This window comes from Megalops cyprinoides, chromosome 24 (assembly GCF_013368585.1).
Source record: "Megalops cyprinoides isolate fMegCyp1 chromosome 24, fMegCyp1.pri, whole genome shotgun sequence".
NCBI lineage: Eukaryota > Metazoa > Chordata > Actinopteri > Elopiformes > Megalopidae > Megalops > Megalops cyprinoides.
This window is the reverse complement of record NC_050606.1, coordinates 18959091-18977464: the sequence shown is the minus strand read 5'-3', so window position 1 is coordinate 18977464 and position 18374 is coordinate 18959091. Positions and strand designations below refer to the sequence as shown.

The window sequence follows — 18374 nt, the reverse complement described above, 5'->3', positions numbered from 1 at the left end:
CCAGATGTCGTCACCCACGTTTGGTTAGAGGAAATGAGCCTGTGTTATTGTAAGGAAACGGTTGGGAGAAAAGAGAAAATATTATTGTACTGTTATTTAATTAGCAAATGATCATTCATCTCACATTTCTCCATTTCTGTCCTTTTGTCTGGCATATATTCCCTCCGCTAATGGATAATGTGGAACTTGTATGGCATGTAGTGTGTGTGTGTGTGTGTGTGTGTGTGTGTGTATAGCTAGTGTACAGTGTCACATACATATAGAGAAGGAGCAACATATTTGCCTCCTTTTTGTCAATACATGATTTTAAATGATTTTTTGTATATTTAATGTTTGTGTGTTTTTTTAACCTGTGATTGCCCCCCTTCCAGTTCCCTTTGATTACATATTTTAAATTTTTATTAATATATAAGTATGTCAGTAAGTGAAAGATGGGATTGGATTTCTCTGAATTGTTTCAGTTTACATACGAGCATCGCAGGCACGGACCGTGTTTGTCAGGCGGAGGGCTTGCGGCGTGACAGGCCCGTCCGATAGGTCTGACCGGGGACACGGAGCCACAGCTGGTGACTTCATTAGCTCTCTCGCATCGATTGCACCCGCACCGGCACGATGCTGGAGGCCCTGTGTCTGATCACTCAGGATAATAGAATGGGATGAATGTCTTTTTGAGGCGTCGGGGCGGCCATTAACTCTGACTCTGAGGCATCTTTTTTTTTTTTTTTTTTTTTTTTTTTAACGAGGTCACAGGCGGGAGGCAGAAACGAGCGGCAAACGGTGGGACCTGTCTGGGCTCGGGTTACATTATAGGATGTAGATGAAATGATTACGCAGGTAACAGTTTACAGTCGGGCCTATATAAATATCGGAGAAACAATAACAGAAAGGTAAAAAAGTTAGAGTTGGAAAAAGAAGAAATCCCTTTCAGTTGTTGCAGAGTACTTCACTGAGTCAGCCATTTAGCTGGAGAAGTGAGAGGGGAGGGGGGAGGCAGGAGTTTTAAATTTTTAACTCTGTCCCCTTCAATGTCTAGTGATGTCATTCTGTCATAGAATTGGTTGAGAGGACAGGTACGAATCACTGTTTTTATGTTTGGCCAGCAGTCCCTGTAAACATTTTTAGGGGAAAAATAAAACATTAAGCTTTGAATAACTGACGTTCATACTACTGTAAGCCAACACCTGAGGGACATCTATTATTATAAGTTATGCGTATATGTGGACGTATCTACTTCGCTAGTTGTTATGGCTTGCTAAATAGCTATATCTAGTAGTACCCAGCATGCAAGCTTAGGGCCTTAACTATGCACCTGTCTCTCTATTGATCTGTCATAGCAAGATAGCTATTTATAATACCTGCTCTGTGTTGGTAGCCAGCTAGTCTAGCCAGGCACTTTCATTCCATAAAAAGGCATCATTATGCCAAACATTTTTTGGTTGACGAATCAGTGTTTGTGACACATCATACACTTAATTGAACGATGGTGACAGAAAAGAGAAAAGAATATGTTTAACTTTACCCCAGAGTAGTGGCTCAGTATGAGGAGTGGTTCACTCCTGGTGAGGGTAATTGAGGAGGAGGTTATATGCTGAGGGTTGGAACTGGCACCAGACAGACTGCCCTAAAGCTGAGTTGCAGATGTTTGGTATGTCCAACCAAGCACTTTCCCTGAATTTGACCTTCTTCTCAAATCTCTGTAGTTATTTTAAGGTTGCCTTGTTTAGAGGAGCCGTTTGTTGGGAAAGTCCCCTAATGCTTGTGAGGAAGAAAGAAATACTGCAAGTTTTCTGTTTATGAAGCAGATGTGAAACCTTTAATCTTCACAATATTTATTCATGAGATGTGCAAATGGCTGGCGCTATTAAACACATCTTTCAAAAGCAATGAAGGGCCCTTGAAGGTGCCTGGCAGGAAAGTGGAAAATAACAAGGAGAAACATGTTCCTGTGCCTGGGAAAATAAGTGCTAAATTAACAATAACGCTGAAGCCCCGGCCTCACAGTGCTGATACGGGCATTTCACCTGGAAGCCTGCAATTTTCCCCTAATGTAATGAGAGTGTCCGGTTACCTTCTCTTTCATTAGCGCTTTAGTCATACAAATGACCTGGTTGTGAAAGAAGCGAGGGCTTTCTGGCCATCTGGAACCCTGTCTGTGGAACACACCCAAACATTTTGCACAGCTTTCAGTGCTGCGGACCAGGCCAAAAAAAAAATCTGCCAGCAGCCCTTTTTTCAAAGCCCCGTGTTTGAGGGTTGTTCGAGTTAGTCATCTAATTTTCAAATAAAGTATGGGTTTGAACAAAAACAAAGGGCTGGTTTAACAAAGTGTCCTTTGTTGTTCTGTTCAGGTTGAATCACTTTTATGAAAGGACAGTGATGAGTAATTTGATATCTGTGTTGATGCCGGCTCGAGATGGCCTCGGTTTGCCCAAAAATGGTGCTTACTCCACAGTTTGCTGGCATGAAACATAACACAGAAGTGAATACCATTGCAACCAGTGATTTTCCAGCAGTCACGTTACATATAATGAGGAGTTTTACTTATTCTGTTCTCTGAGTTGTTTTTACATTTGACATAAGAAAACAACTATTGGGTTAGATCAGCTGAATTACACTGAATTCAATGTAGGCTGAACATCATGCTTTAAATACAAGCAAATCGTAGCACTCGACCAGACTGGACATAATTACTATTTCTGAGAGACAACTGAAGCCCTCAGAAGAATATGTCCACTTAGGACAACCAATAAAAATGTCCTCTCTGATGCAAGGAATAGAGTAAGCACATACATGTTAACACTCAAGAGACCTAAAGGCCTAAGTTCTTCCCAGATCAGATCATTTCATAGTATCAGTAGATAGTACATACTTAGAAATAATATTCTAGAAACAGTATACACCAACAATAAGGTCTGGCTTTTGTCTTTAAATTCACATTAAACAGAGAGAGATCCCAAACCATCCTTTGCAAAGGCTTTAAATGTTGGAGTGTGAGGGTGTTAGAGACCCTCTTAACTTTGCCTGCAGTTATCCTCCCCTCCTCAGGTCAGTGTAGTGTGTTGACGCTGATGTTTATGGACAGCTACTCAGTAATGCCTCGTAAAAGTGACCTGCATATGGGGTGGTGTTGTGCATGACTGCGCAGGCATTCTCTGCTCCCTGGCCCAGTAGCTGCATTCAGCGGAGGCCCGCAGCCTCAGGTCGATGTTTACTGTTTTAGACATGCTACGCTAACAGCATCTGGATACGATCTGAACGCTTCTTAAATATGCTGACGTTGACTAAAATGACTGAGGGAATTGGTGTTGTTTTTCTTTTGTGGCGATCAGAGGGTTCAGAGGCTCAGCAGGTCGAGAGAGGTTATTATCCTGAAGGTGTTTAAACTGGCTTTTTTGGCTAAGTGCAGACGAAGATAACATTTCAAAGGTCCTGTTAAATGTGAGTTCACTTTAAAAGCACCATGGGAAAGAATTCCAAAGGGTGCAGATCATGAGGACTTCAGGCACAGGATAAAATAGCATGTTTAATATTTGAAATTAGCATGAAAATAAAGATACTACTTCTACTACTACTACTACTGATACTACTACTACTACTTTAATAATAATAATAAATTAATTGATAAATAAATAAATAAATAAAAGGTTTGAGAGAAGAATAAGTTTTGTTGGTAAATTTCCATCTAAAAATCACTCTCAAAAGCATGTAACAAGTGTAAGTATTGACATTTCAATACCGCAACCCTGAGAGCTTGGGGCACAGAAACTATGTCTGAATTTTTTTACTTTATGAAATGTATTCTGTTGCTGTTGCCTCTGCTTCTGCTGCTGATGCTGATTGTACACTAGCAATATGATACAAATGAACACTCACCAATAGTTTGTTGGTGTAACTATAAAATATCAATTATATTAACACATTTTATAAACAGCACATTTTGTAAAAAAAAAAAAAAAACTGAACCAGTTATATACTCAGTCATTGATATTTAATTCCTGCACAGAGATTCTGTGTAAGTTAACAGCATGTTTATTGTTCTCTGTGTCAACATAACAGAAGATGGTATTGGTGTTTAAAATGTTCTGGAGAGGCTTATGGTTCAGTTGCTAATGAGCCATGTTAAATGCCTAATACAAAACGTGAGCAATGAAATGTTTGGAGTGTGTAAGACATCTAACCATATACAGTCATTTCTTAGCCAGCGTGTTCAGCATGTTGTAGTATTCAATAGGCCAGTGTCTCAGTGGGTAGTTAAAAGCAGTCTGAAGCTTTTACTGTTCCAAAGGGACATGTCACAGAAGCGCAGTCACTTAGGGACAAACTGTATTCTTAATGAAAATATTGGACTATTCACTGAGCCTGATAAATGTGGGACTAAGTGGACTAAATCCAGCTCATACAAACTGGGCCTTGTTCACCTAGACTTATGAATATGGAACTATGGGAACTCAAACTGGTAGCTGGGCGGTTATCTCAGCAGGACGTTTTACTGATGATGAACACATTTTATTTCATGCTTGAATTGTGTGATCTGTCACGTTTCACTGCTGAGTGTATGACTCACAGAACCTTTACAGAACCTTGCATATAATCCAGCAGGTTTTTCGGTGATAAAGCGCCTTCACGCTCCTCACCCACAACACCCTGCCTCCCCACTGTTTACCCTCTGGCTTCCTCTCTTAGATGAAAGGGAGTGCCAGCCAGCTGAGAAAATCACATCGGGGGGACAGTTCGACCTCCGGCCTCCAGGGGTCACCGGTGTTTGTCTGTGGTTTTGGCAGAAGGCTGCAAAGTCGCATCCCACTGTGCCGCTTGATGGGTGGAAGTGTACATCGCAGTCTGTTTACCTCACTGAAGAGACACACATGCTTTTTTTTTTTTTCCTTCCATGAGTCAGTTCATTCAGGATGTAGTCGGGGTCAGGCTAAGGGCAGACATGGCGCTGATGTATCGGGTAGCATGTCTGGCAGTTTCACTCACTCTGGAAACACATAACACATTGGAGAAGAATAAAGAATCGTGAGATGAGATCCAGATGACGGCCGCCCCTTTCAACTGCAGCAGTAATAATTAGCCTTTTCTTTTTCCTTGACACGCTGCGGTTCACTAATTTGTTCCAAGCTCTGCTTCAAGTACTCTTGCTAGCACTCTGACTCTTCCTGTATCGGGGAGGGGGGGGGGGGGGGGGGGGGCTTAGTGAATCCAGCCTGTGGAACAGAATTCCGGTTCCCAAAGGAGGGAAGAAGAGAAAGACAGAGAAAGTGAGGAAGAGAAAGGCGGAGAGAGAGAGAGAGAGAGAGGCAGAGTGAGGCAGAGTGAGAATGTAACCAGGAAGTCAGAGGTTTACCACAGGCTGTCCATGGCACTCTGGTTTCACACTGAGACAGAGGTTCACAGAGGCTCACATTATTATATGATGCTTAAGGGAGATATCGGTGCAGTTACACTAGTGTTCCAGTCTGCGTCTGAACTGTGTAATGTGTTAGTACCTTCAGCTCAGTGAGGTAAGATCCTGTTCACAGCAGCCCAAACTGCAACTGCATTCTTCAGTGTGCTATATTTAAAATGAGTGTGTCTCTGTGTCCGTGCGCCTGTGCATGTATGCGTGTATCGTGCAGTGTATCTGTGCAGCCCAGCTGCTACTTAGGAAACCAACACTCCAGAGCAGTGTTATTCAAATGTGTTTGTGACCTTTTCCGCTCCCTCATGGTCAGTGAATTTGCTGACTAAGGCCTTGCGAAATCTCTGACCACAGTTTTTCAAGGACTGATTTAATCCCCCTATCTTCATTTAAACTATTTTGCAAACTTCATGCGAGGTCTCAGAAATCAGATTTGTAAAATGTTTCTTTGGGAGGCAGACAGCAGTGGAAATTCATTTAAAGGCGATGCCTGCACAGTGAGACCAGGTCGGAAGGCACCCCCCTGGCCTCGCGGAGATTAGGGCAGAACAGGCTGCGGGAACCCCGCTTTCTGTCTTTGCTGAGAGAAGGTCTCTGCTGTTGGAGTCGCTGCGCTGTTTTTTTTGCTCATATTTTTCCCCCTCAGACACATATGCATTTAGGAAAGGCCCCCAGAGTGCTTCTTTGGGGAAAGAAAAAAACCCCGTAGAAGTTGGTTGGAAAAATTGACGTACAACGGTCTTATCGTTCATATGATGAAAGTTTAGAAAGTCTAACAAAACATTTTCCACAGGGTTAACTTTTTTCATTTTTTTATATTACTGTTAGTGTAATTACAGGAACTTATCCCACAGCCCTTTATGAGCTGGCATTGATTGTACTGATAGGCTGACCTCAATGGGTAGGATTGCATTATTTAGTGCATGCGTGTTTGTGCATAATGGCATCTCCCTCATTTGTTTGGTTTTAGCGGAACTGGATGAGGTGTCCAAAGGCCCTGCCAAAACTGCCACCGATGACCGGGCCCGGGCTGAGGAAGACAGCAAGCACCGCAGGGGTACCAAAACGGAGCCTGGTGAGACAGGCTATTTCCCTTAATAATAATGACGTATTTGCATATTTGTGTCCTTCCAATCAGCAGCCTGCCAGTGACCCATTTTCAGTCCTAACCGTTGGACGATGTCACTCGCAATGCGTCAGAGCAGGGGAGGGTGGTGAGGTAGGATCTGACTGCCACCGAAAACAAGACTTTGACAGCACCCACGCCACACGACTGGGGTTTCTGTGTGAAAAAGGCTGTGGTCAGGACAGAGGAAGTGAAATCAGAAAGCCGGGGTTAGGTGGCCGCGTTCATCAGATCCCGATGTGACACGGCACCGAGACCGAAACATCTGATTGGACGAGACTTCCCCTTTCCCCTTTCTGTCGTTAAATATCCGGGGCGGGCCTGGGCCTTGCCCCTGGGATATTATCAAAACCATGACAGATGATTATCTGGCTATTACAGGCGGTTGTGGAGGCTCTTTGAAACGTCTTTCACTTCCACGTCACTCCCCCAGATGAGCGCGTGTGTATCTCGGATTGATATAACATCGTACGAATTAATCACATGGGGAGGGAAAAAAAAAAAAAACAAAACGCCTGAGGTAAATGCAGGATTTAGAAAAGCATACAGGTTATTTATCCGTGTTTGTATTCTAAGGAGCTATAACCAAAACAATGTTGAGATATGGGCCTGTTTTGAGCGTCTGGGTTCACAGGAAATAAAGCAGAGATGTTGCCTGGAGCAGAAGAGTAGCCCCAGCTGCTGTTTGCTTGGATAAACTGCGCTGTTGGAATTTCAGTAAGGGATAATAAAAGATTTATTATTCGGCCCAGCTTTTTCTAGAAATGTCAGGGAGGTGACACGCAGAGCCTGTCTCAGCTGTTAGGACAATATGCAGTAGTTGTAATATCCAGAATTTCTTTGTAGGGAGTAGTCTTAAGTATGTTAATTAACTACTTATTGTGCTGAAACCACATGCATAAGTGCTAAAAAATGTATGTTTCATTGAGAATTATGAGTGTATGGGTTACGCTGTTTAAGGGTTGCATAATTAGTGCTTTAGCATATAAAGAACATACAGATCCACTGAGCAGGATTATGGATCATACATTTCCAATGAAATGGTTAAAGAGGCACATCTTTTTGAGCCTCCAAATATTTTTCAGTAGATCTTGATCATTCCCATTTTATGGCCTCATACAAGAGCATCGCAGTAGTATCTATCAGATTTACATGATCAACTGATAAGGTATTTTTTTCTCTTACTGGTTCTGCCTCATATCTGATCACCCCTTTTTTCTCAAAATAATTGTGTTGCACTTGTGTCATAAACTGGAAGAGATTGTGTTGACATTTGAAATTCAAAGCAGTTTGCCTCTAGGCGGAGAACATTATTGAGTAATCTCTCACAGCAACTGTAGGGTTATCTTGGCTGACTGGGGGCATATTACCAGATTGACCTGATAAGGTCTGACCGGATTACTTATTGGTCTCTTCTAAAATCCAAAGTGCGCTGTACTCGATGATAGCGATGTTTTTACATCTTAGACTTCCTCTTTATCAGATCGAAGGATCAGTCGCCTTCAGTTCGCATGCAGCTCTGTTGTCAAAAACTTACTCTGCATGTGAGTGCTTATTTTCCAAAATAAAATGTACAGTGCAAACGGTGACGAGACCGTCTTGTCCGTTTCCTCTCAGAAACGAACGCCCTGGGTATGAATCCCGGAGGGAACGCTGCCACAGAAAAGCGAGCGCTGCTGCCAGAAAACGCAAATGACGTGGCACCCAAACGAGCGAAACCAGCGGAGGAGGCAGCCAGCAATGAGCAGGTAAACCCCCCCACCACCACCACCACCACCAACTGCCATCATGTATTCCGCCCACATCAGCGTCCCTATTAATCAAGTGTGGTTTCATATTAAACAGTGAAGGATATCCTCGTCACATTGTGCTTCATGTTGTATTCTTAAAACGGATCCCGAGAAAGGATGTGCTTTGAAGTCTTTTAACGAGAACCTGGCCGACTTTTGAACCCTTTAATCAGTCTGTAATATTCCACTAAGAATGTCATGTAATTCATGTTCAGATACTAAAATTGTCAAAAGGAAGGTGTGCGTTTTCATATGCACAGTTTCACTTAAATTCGTCCCAGTTATTATTATTGTTGTTATAGCTGTTAGTCAGCATCAACAATAACAATACTCAAAGGTGCTCTTTCACAAACATTACTGTTAGTAGTATAGAAGTCGTAGTACTAGTGGTAGTGGTGTTGCATTTGAACTAAATGAAATATATTTTACTGTATTCACATACAGATTTCATTCTCATCCAGACCTTACGGGTGTTTTCTCTTCCAGGTCCGCCATTGCCCGTACTGTAGTTACAGAACGGAGGACCCGAGGCGCATAGAGATGCATGTCATATCCCAGCATTCCTTGCGGCCGACTCTCCGCTGCCCCCTGTGCCAGGATGTTCTCAGCAGCAGGATCCATCTCCAGCTCCACCTGACCCACCTGCACAGCGTGGCTGCAGAATGCGTGGAGAAGCTGCTGTCAGCTGTACGCACACAGCACTTATTATTTTTTTACTGTCTGTTTGAAGTCAATACTCACTCTTTCTGGGCAGTCACCTGTGCTAATGGCTCTCTTAAACAGTACTGTGAAAGATTTTGGTTATAAACACCAGTACTGCTGTAAAAGAACCTTGTAGCAGATATTACTTTCTAGGAGACATATATTTATATTGACATTTGAATTATACCAGATTTTAAATTGCTATTGACAAGCAATGTTGTTAATTTAATGTTTTTTTTTTTGTTGCGGTCAAGCTTACAGTATTCTCATTTTCACAAAGCATGATCTGTAATTCTTTTTTTGGGTCTTGGTGTTCCCATTTTTCAACAAAATAAGCAAGCTGACTGCTCATAGGAATTATAGGATTCTGAGCAGCATGTTTCCATATTGGGATCTAAACTGATACTGGTAATTCAGTACTGAAGCTATGTATCTTAATTGCCAAAAGCACGTTGCATTTAACCATTATAATGTGATACCAAACTAATTTCTCACATCTTTTTGACCTTGGTGATTCACCAGAAGATAGGTTAGAGTTCAAATACTTTTGTAACCTCTAAGTGACCAAATGCATCTTTGCATCCGTTTTAATAACCATAGAATTCTGAATTCTTTTCACTCACCAGAGTCCTGCTTCTTAATCACTGTGCTACATGAGGTGGCAGTGTAGCATAGTGGTTAAGGAGCTGGACTCTTAACTGAAAGTTTGCCCACGGGGGTGCTTTTCGGGCACTTGGGCAAGGTACTTAACTCACAATTGCCTCAGTAAATATCCAGCTGTATAAATGGATAACAATATAAAAACCAATAATTGATGTAAGTCGCTCTGGATAAGAGTGTCTGCTAAATGCCAGTAATGTTAAAAAAAGTAATGTAGTATGTGGAATGGTAACTTTCATAGATGAAATTCAGCAAAAAAATGCATAAACTGTCTTTGGGTGTGCTGACTGGATAAAAATAGAACAGCCATATTGCCAATGCTATAATATTGGTAATATTTTTATTTCAACAGGTGTCAGGGACTGATGGTCTGATACCCACAGACAGCGTCCCGCCTGCACCTGTAAAAGAGAAAATCCAGCATCCAATGGATGCTTCAACTGTTACTCAAGAAGAATCTGGAAAGCCCCAAAGTAAGTCCCTTTGGTCATTTTAATGTAAGCATGTGTCAAAGCAGCTTGTGATGGCAACTATAAATCAGTGTATGAACTGATTGAGTCATAACACAAATTATGTGGCATAATTCTTAATTAGCATATGAAGTGTAATGTTTTCATGCAGACAGTACAATGTCTTGTGTACCTCTATGTCTAGGGTAACATAGGCAGTCCAGGAGCACAACCATGAAATAGCATTTATGGTTGATGGCAGTGTAGTGTAGTGAAAGGTGCAGGCAAGTGAAAGATTGCTGGTTTGACTACCCACTGGGGCACTGCTTCTGTACCCTTGGGCAAGGTACTTAACCCACAATTCCCTCAATAAATATTCAGCTGTATAAATGGATAACATGTAAAAACGGTAACCTATGAGAGTCGCTCTGGATAAGAGCATCTGCTAAATGACAATAATGTAATGTAACATGAAAAAGCCTATCTTTAAGATCTCATAATAATCACCTTTCCCTGTCACTTTCCAAAAGGTAACAGTTCCAATGATGACAAGAGCAGCACAGTAGAAGACAAAGGAGAAGAGAGACTTCAGAATGTTCTGGAAGTCAAGGCACCAAAGGGAGCTTCAAAAACACTAAGGTGTAAGAGGAACAGTGACCAGGAAGACCCTGACAGTCTGGGGGAGCATTGGAGCGGACTCCAGAAACAGAGCTCAGTCTCTGATCGCCATAGCTGCAAAGACAACGGTGACCCCCGCAGTATGGCTTTGCAGACAGCTCAGGAGCCTCAGGCGCGTTCCCAGTGCCATTCCGTCATCGCCACCTCCGTGTGTCCCCTGTGCCTTCAGGGCTTCCACTCGGATCTTGGCCTCAGGAAGCACCTGCAGGGCAGCCACCCGGAACTGAGCGAAGCAGAGCTGGAGCGTCTCTGTGGGAGCCCACCCCTTCTTGACGACTTCTGTCCTGGGAAAGAGGGCGGAGAGTCCAAGCTCAAGCCGGACAAAGACTCGGAACGGGAAGGAAAGGGTACTGCAGCAGGAAATGACAGCGGCCCTCCGCTGGATAGGATTGGCATAGACTGTAAGAGGAATGGGCCTCTTTGGAAGAGTCCAAATTTCAGCATAGAGAAATTTTTGGATCCCTCCCGTCCTTACAAATGCACGGTATGCAAGGAGTCCTTCACCCAGAAGAACATTCTCTTGGTTCACTACAATTCAGTCTCACACTTACACAAGCTGAAAAAAGTTCTGCACGAGACCTCAGCACCAGTTTTTCAGGAGGCCAACAACAGCATGCATAACAAACCGTACAAATGCAATATCTGTAATGTTGCTTATAGCCAGAACTCAACCCTAGAGATCCACATGAGGTCAGTGCTTCACCAGACAAAAGCCAGAACTGCTAAAGTGGACACAAGCAGTAAAGCTTTGAATGAAAACTGTGGAACGGCTCTCCCTCAAAGCCCAGTTACTGTCAGTCAAGCAACTGTAGACTCCGTAAACTTGTCAGCAGCAGCCAACAAAGATGACCAGAATGATGCCAAAGAAGTGAAAAGAAAGACGCCAGCTGATGAGAGTTTTGGTCAGCCTGCTCAGCAGCCTGCCTTGTACCCAGCACAGCTTCCGCTGCAGCTTCAGCATGACCTACAGCAGCAGGCTGCCTTCTTTCAGCCCCAGTTTCTGAACCCTGCATTCTGGCCACCCGTCCTAATGTCCCCCAAGATCCTGCAGTTCCAACAGCCTCAGCTCCTGTTTCCATTCTATGTACCCGGTACTAATGTTAACTTTGCCCCAGAGCTGGTGTCACACTCTGCAGCTTTTGGGCTTCCTGGGATGACCGGGTCCTTACTTGAGGACCTCAGGGTCCAGCAGAACCAGCTTCAGCTGTTGCAGCAACAGGCTCAGGAGAAGCCAGCCTCCCACATGGAGGTGAAGCTGCAGAATGAGCAGCAGCAAGCCAGTAAGCCTGAGGTGGAGCAGACTGACACGGTGGCCTCTGACATCCAAATGTCTGCGGAGACTGAAGGCCAGCTGGAGAAGCAGGACAGCAAAGCTGTTCAGGATCACCCGAGTGACAGTGGCAGCACTATGGACAGCAGTGATCCCAAAAAACCGAAGCCTCCGGAATCTCCCTTTCTCCCTCCTCGTGTTGTCCCAGGGGCAAGGGGGAACGCAGCCAGGGCCCTGCTGGAAAACTTTGGCTTTGAACTGGTGATGCAGTATAATGAGAACAGACAGAGCAACCAGAAAAAGAGCAGAGTCAGAGATGAAGCAACCATAGCTGATAAGCTTGAGTGTGGAGTATGTGGGAAGCTGTTCTCCAACATCCTTATCCTGAAGAACCACCAGGAGCATGTGCATGGACAGCTCTTTCCCAACGGAGAACTGGAGAAATTTGCCCAGCAATACAGAGAGGCTTACGACAAACTGTATCCAATAAATCCACAGTCTCCAGAAACTCCTCTATCGCCTCCACCCACACCGCCTCCACCCTCTCCCCCTCCCCCTCCTCCTCCCCTGCCCCAGACTCCATCACAACTGGCCTCCACCCCAAGAAAAGCCCAAAATACTGCACCATTGCAGTCTCCACAGCCACCTCCAACTCCACCGACTCCCCCTCCCCCTCCTCTCCCAACGGTACCTCCACAACTCCCACAACCTGCATCCCTAGACCTGCCTCTTTTCCTGTCACTGATGGTGCAGCATCCTGGCCTGCCCCCACATCTCATCCCAAAACTTCCCTCTGTGGGCTCATTGCCCACAGATCTTGCACAACTGGGTCATCAGCAGTTAGGTATGGACGCTGACTTACCCCAGCAGTCAGAGTCGAAGCAGCCCTCCACTCTGATCACTGAGGATCAGCTGAAAATCCTCCAGGCCTGCTTTGATAGCAACAGCCCCCCCGATGACGAGCAAGTCAAAGGCATTGTGGAGGAATTGGGCCTTCACCAAAAGGTTATCAAGCAGGGGTTGCCCAATACGCTTTCCAAGGAGAAGCAACAGAGCAAGGAGTCGTCCTGCAACTTGAGCATTCCACCCATCACCACTTTGGGAGAGCTGGGAGTACAATTCCAAGTTGGTGGCATGGAGTATCCCAAAAGCTATCCCGCCATGAATAAGAGGCCCTCAAAAACCCGCTTTGAAGACTATCAGATAAGAGTCCTTCAGGACTTTTTTGATATCAATGCTTACCCTAAAGATGATGAAGTAGAGCAGCTTTCTTCTGCTCTTAATCTTCCAAGTCGCGCGATTGTCATCTGGTTCCAAAATGCTCGTCAGAGGGCTCGCAAGAGGTACGAGAACCATGCAGATTCAGCCGAAGATGATGAGAGGAAAGAGAAGGCTAAGAAGGGATTCGTCAGGACCAGCAGCATGCAATACCAGTGTGTTAAATGCAGTGTGGCATTCCCTCGTATTTTTGACCTGATCACCCACCAGAAGGAATGCTATAAAGATGAAGATAATGATGTGCAAGATGATGAAATTCTGGAATGTGTGGATTCCATTGACCATAACCTACAAAAGGTTTCAGGACATACAAATTCATCCAAACATCCCCTTGATACTGTTACAAGCACCCACTCAAGCTCTCCCTCCTTACCTTCACCCCAGTCCAGCTCGGGAAAAGTCTTCCTGAAAAAAACTGAAAACCCAAAGCAACTTGAAGGGTCTCCACCCCAAGTCGTAAAGGCTCTGCCAGACTTGAGACCAATCCAGACATCAGCTCCTCAATTCCCCAGGCAAAGGACACCCCAGAAACTGAAGCCACACTCTGCAGCTGTCCCCCCCAGCCCTCTGTCTTTGGCAATCTCGTCTCTGATGAATGGTCTACCTCCCAAGATGCTACAGTACCAATGTGAGCAGTGTAAAATTGCTTTCCCAAGCATGGAACTGTGGCAAGAGCATCAGCGCATGCATTTGTTGACTACCCAGAAGCAATATCTCCACTCACAGTTCTTGGAAAGATCCTTGGACATGCCCTATATGATCTTTGACCCAAGTAGTACACTTACAACAGGTCAGCTGCCCTCAGCAACCTTTCCCCACAGGGAAGAGCAGAACAGGCCAGCTCATTCTGCACCGTCTGACTCTGGTTCCAGCTTTTTGAAACGCAAATTAGACAATCAGGAAGAAAATGGTTCCAGCGATAAAGAAGGTGTGGAAGACCTTCAGAGAGACAAACGCCCAAGGACTACCATTACGCCAGAGCAGCTAGAGATCCTGTACAGCAAGTACCTCCTTGACTCCAATCCAACGCGAAAAATGTTGGACCACATTGCTGATGAAGTGGGCTTAAAGAAAAGGGTGGTGCAGGTTTGGTTTCAGAACACTCGGGCCAGGGAGCGAAAGGGACAGTTTCGAGCAGTAGGGACAGTCCAGTCTCACAAAAAGTGCCCCTTCTGCCGAGCACTTTTTAAGGCCACCTCAGCTCTTGAAAGCCACATTCGATCCAAACACTGGCAAGAAGCCAAGCAGGTTGGTTACAGCCTGCCATCAAGTCCCACAATGTCACACGACGATGGAGGGGAGAGCCAACAGAAGTACTCTGACTCTGAATACCCACCACTGCTTACTAAGATAGAAAGTAGTGAATGTGAACTGCCTGAATATGAGCTGCCAGCTGCATCTTCAAGCCCCTTCAAATATTCTGAAGCGCTTAAAGATTATGTGAGCCCTTTGTACATAAAAGCTGAAAATGATGAGACTGAAGACCTTAGTGCTAATGCTGTAGAAATTTCCCACGACCAAAGCAAAACAGATTTTGATGAGACCTGCTCAGTCACGACAGCTACAAGCGACACATCAACCGGATATGGTGGACACAGTGAACCAGGTGAAGGCAAAATGACTACCGTGCAAAACTCTGATACATTCAGAGAAAGATTATTCCCATTCAACCAAGCAAATCTTTCCCTAAGTTTCTCTGGAAGAGAAAAGCGAGAAAATGAGTTTGACTATGTTGCAGATCAGAATGAGACTATGAGCCTAGCTGACCCTAGCTCACCTCACCCCTTCAGCAGAAACTTCCTCGAATTTGGAAGGTCAAGTGGAGACAGACCAGGCCACAGGCGATCTAGGACCCAGATGAGCAACCAGCAGGTGAGGGTTCTCAAAGCTTGCTTCAGTGACTGTCGCATGCCAACCATGCAGGAATGTGAGATGCTGGGTGACAAAATTGGACTGGCCAAGCGGGTCGTGCAAGTCTGGTTCCAGAATGCTCGAGCTAAAGAAAAGAAGTTCAAGATAAATGTGGGAAAGCCATTCATAGTAAGCCAGAGCTCACCAGATGGACCGCAATTGGAATGCACCCTATGTGGCGCAAGGTTTGCCGCCACATTTCCGGTGCGTGAACACGTTTTCTCCAAGATGCATATTGACAAGTTGCAAGAGATGCTGCGGAACCAGGCAGAACGAGAGAAGGATCACCTCACCCCTACAACTGTTCGCCAGCTTATGGTGCAGAAGGAGCTTGAGCACTTAAAGAAGAGGGCGATGGATTCTCTTAGTGTTACAGCTCAGCAAGAAACTCTGACTGACAGCAGTGCACTTCTTAGCCTTGGCTGGCCACCTGGCTTCCTGGGAATCCCCAATCTCCCATCTGCTGTAAATGGACCCTCGTCATTCCCTGGGCTTCCACCTAAAACAGCTGGTGAGTTGACCAAGCATGGAGAAATTCAACCATAACTTGGAGGGCAATCCACGCATGCCTGCAGTTCACTTTTAAACAATCATTATAAACCGTGAGGTCTGTCTATGAAATATTGCCATCAAAATCTTGAGGAAATTTAGGAAAACAACAAGATGGAATTTGAGTAAATGCCTGCCTGTATTTGTGTTGGATCATGTTAGGTTACATCATGTGTATTGTCTATACGTGTAAAGGGACACATACATATAAACTGATATTCTTGCATGGGAAAGCTTTGATCCTTCAAGTATAATCTTACATTGTAACTATGATTATGAACATTTCCACCTTCTCTATGTGGCTGTGTTTCCACTGTAGGATCTCCAGGTGCCACCACACATGGGTTCCCCTCTCCGGTCACCACTTCTCCTGCCGTGTCTCTCAGCCCCACCCCAGCCAAGACCTCTCCACCACCACCTCCACCCCCACCATCTGTTCCCTCCACCTCACTGGCTAGCTATCACACCAAGGAACAGAACCGTGAAAAGCAGACCCTAAAAGCAGACCCTGAAAAGCAGAATAAGTCAGGAGACTCCCAGCAGCAGGGTAAACAGTGGGAGGCAGGCGACTGTCACACCAAGTCAAAAAAAAGGCAGAGGTCTTCCCTAGAGAAGGGAGGTAATGGTACAGCAAAGGAGAGAGCACGTGCCCGGGTGCCTCAGAGTGCTGCCGCCAGGGATCCGGCGGCCTTATTAACGGGACAGTTTCTGCCTTACTTTTTCCCGGGGCTCGTCCCGTGTCTCTCCCCTCAGCTTCCAGGGTTTGTTCAAAGCGGGTCCTTTCCGCCCCTGAGCAGAATGGAGAGCTTGTTCCCGTATGGCCCGGCCTTGCCTCAGGGTATGGCTAGCCTCTCTCCAGAAGCCTTGCTGCAGCAGTGCCAGCAGTATCAGAGGTCATTCCAGGACGCCCTGCAAAGGCACAAACCACCAGAGGGGCAGCGGCAGAAGGCGGCACCCTCCAAGCAATCGAGTCAGTCTCCCAACACCCCCCAACCAAAAGAGGAAGGCAGGGGCTCTGCAGCCGAAAGGTCAGAACAGGAACCAGTAAGGACCGGCAGAAGCGCGGTTTCTCCAGATACTTTCACCAGCCCGTCCGTCAGGCACAAGTTTGGCTGTGGAAAGTGCCGGAAGACGTTCGCCAATGAAGAGTCGGCAGTGCGCCATCAGCAGTCGTCCTGCTGTTTAGGTCAGCCTTTCTCTGACCTGCAGGAGGCCATGCTTCACCAGGTGGCGAGCAGCAAATACAACTACCTGGCGAGCAGCATGGCTATGAGCAGAAACAAAGCACTCGACCAGCATGCTGGTTCAAGCCCACACAAGGAAAAAGCAGTAACACAACCAGTGAGAGACACCAAAGAGCACACTAGATTATTACCTCATGCAGCCCACTCCGCTAACACCACATCTACCTCGCGGCCTTCTAACATTAGCCATTTGAATATTTCTTGCCCGTCCATAGAGTCCTAGTCCAGGATTTTCAATTTCTCCGGAAGAGCCACATTAATTCTTTCATGAATCCCCCCCCCCCACCACCCACATCATTAATGCTTACCTCAACTGCATGGGGTACCACAGCCAGTCCACCATCACTGCTCACCCAAAGCCATTCAGACAAATTGTACAGCAAACCGAGCCAGAAGCTTTACAACTTTGAAAGTTAATTGTCTATCAAGGCTAAGACTACCTCTGGCCTTGGTGCGAATGTCAGCAGTAACAGAGTGGATATGATCACTGTACAGAAGTGAAAACTATAGAAAAAAATAATCAAGACTTTAAATGAAGTTCCAAAGTTCCTGTAACCCAAAAAACCACAGAACCAAATGACTGACTCAGGATTGTTTTTTGCCCCATATTGATATTCTTGAAAGACAAGGATAGATTTTTGTTATGGACAAAACTGTTGCTGTTGCTTGAATGAGTTTATATTGTATACAGAAGAATAAAAAAACTTTATTGTACAGGTCTGTTATTTCAAGCCAAAAATCTCTTCACGTTGCAAATTTCACCTCAGTTGGACTCATTTTCACACGCTGACATGTACTGTAATGAGACGATGTTCTGGAACTCTCAAAGAGAATTTCTCTCAGCTTATCTAAGGTGCAACTCAGTAGCTTTAAATTCTCAGGTCAGAACAGAACATCTCTCATTGGTTAAAGCAACATGAGTGCCGGTTACATGGCAGATTTACCAAAAGAGGTCAATTCGTATCAGAAGTGTCTGAAGAAGTGTAGGGGTGTGCCAAGAGACAATACATCTGTCATGGGGAAACATGCATTTCCTTTTAGTTTGCCCATACAAGACGATGGTTTGTCACAGAGGGAATTAAGAATGGTGAAGTAATGTTAAAAACTGCATTTGCCATTTTGTTTTGCCACAGTCATCCTTTTTATCTCTGACTCTTTTTGTTCAGAGTGCAGTACATTTGTGATCTGTGCCAACTTTAACCTCCTTCTTTTTCCCCTGATCACACCCATCTCTAGTCAGGTGGTACTTCTCAGCTTGGTGGGCTTCAGGTGGAATAGTGCAAAGGCAATTTTTGTTTGTGAACTGCTGTGTTGTT

The 18374-nt window shown here is 45.0% G+C and overlaps 1 protein-coding gene across 1 annotated transcript in view; it reads left to right on the top strand.

The window, feature by feature from the left end:
* The window catches only part of LOC118771585 (zinc finger homeobox protein 4-like), a 61439-nt gene extending 43474 nt beyond the window's left edge, over window positions 1-17965 (top strand). The window contains exons 5-10 of the mRNA XM_036519592.1: window positions 6372-6476; window positions 8145-8275; window positions 8804-9004; window positions 10032-10152; window positions 10659-15776; window positions 16134-17965. Of these exons, the coding sequence (XP_036375485.1) occupies window positions 6372-6476; window positions 8145-8275; window positions 8804-9004; window positions 10032-10152; window positions 10659-15776; window positions 16134-17281 (6824 nt within the window). The 3' untranslated portion in view covers window positions 17282-17965. The remainder of the gene's footprint in view (window positions 1-6371; window positions 6477-8144; window positions 8276-8803; window positions 9005-10031; window positions 10153-10658; window positions 15777-16133) is intronic.
* Window positions 17966-18374: the final 409 nt, after the last annotated feature.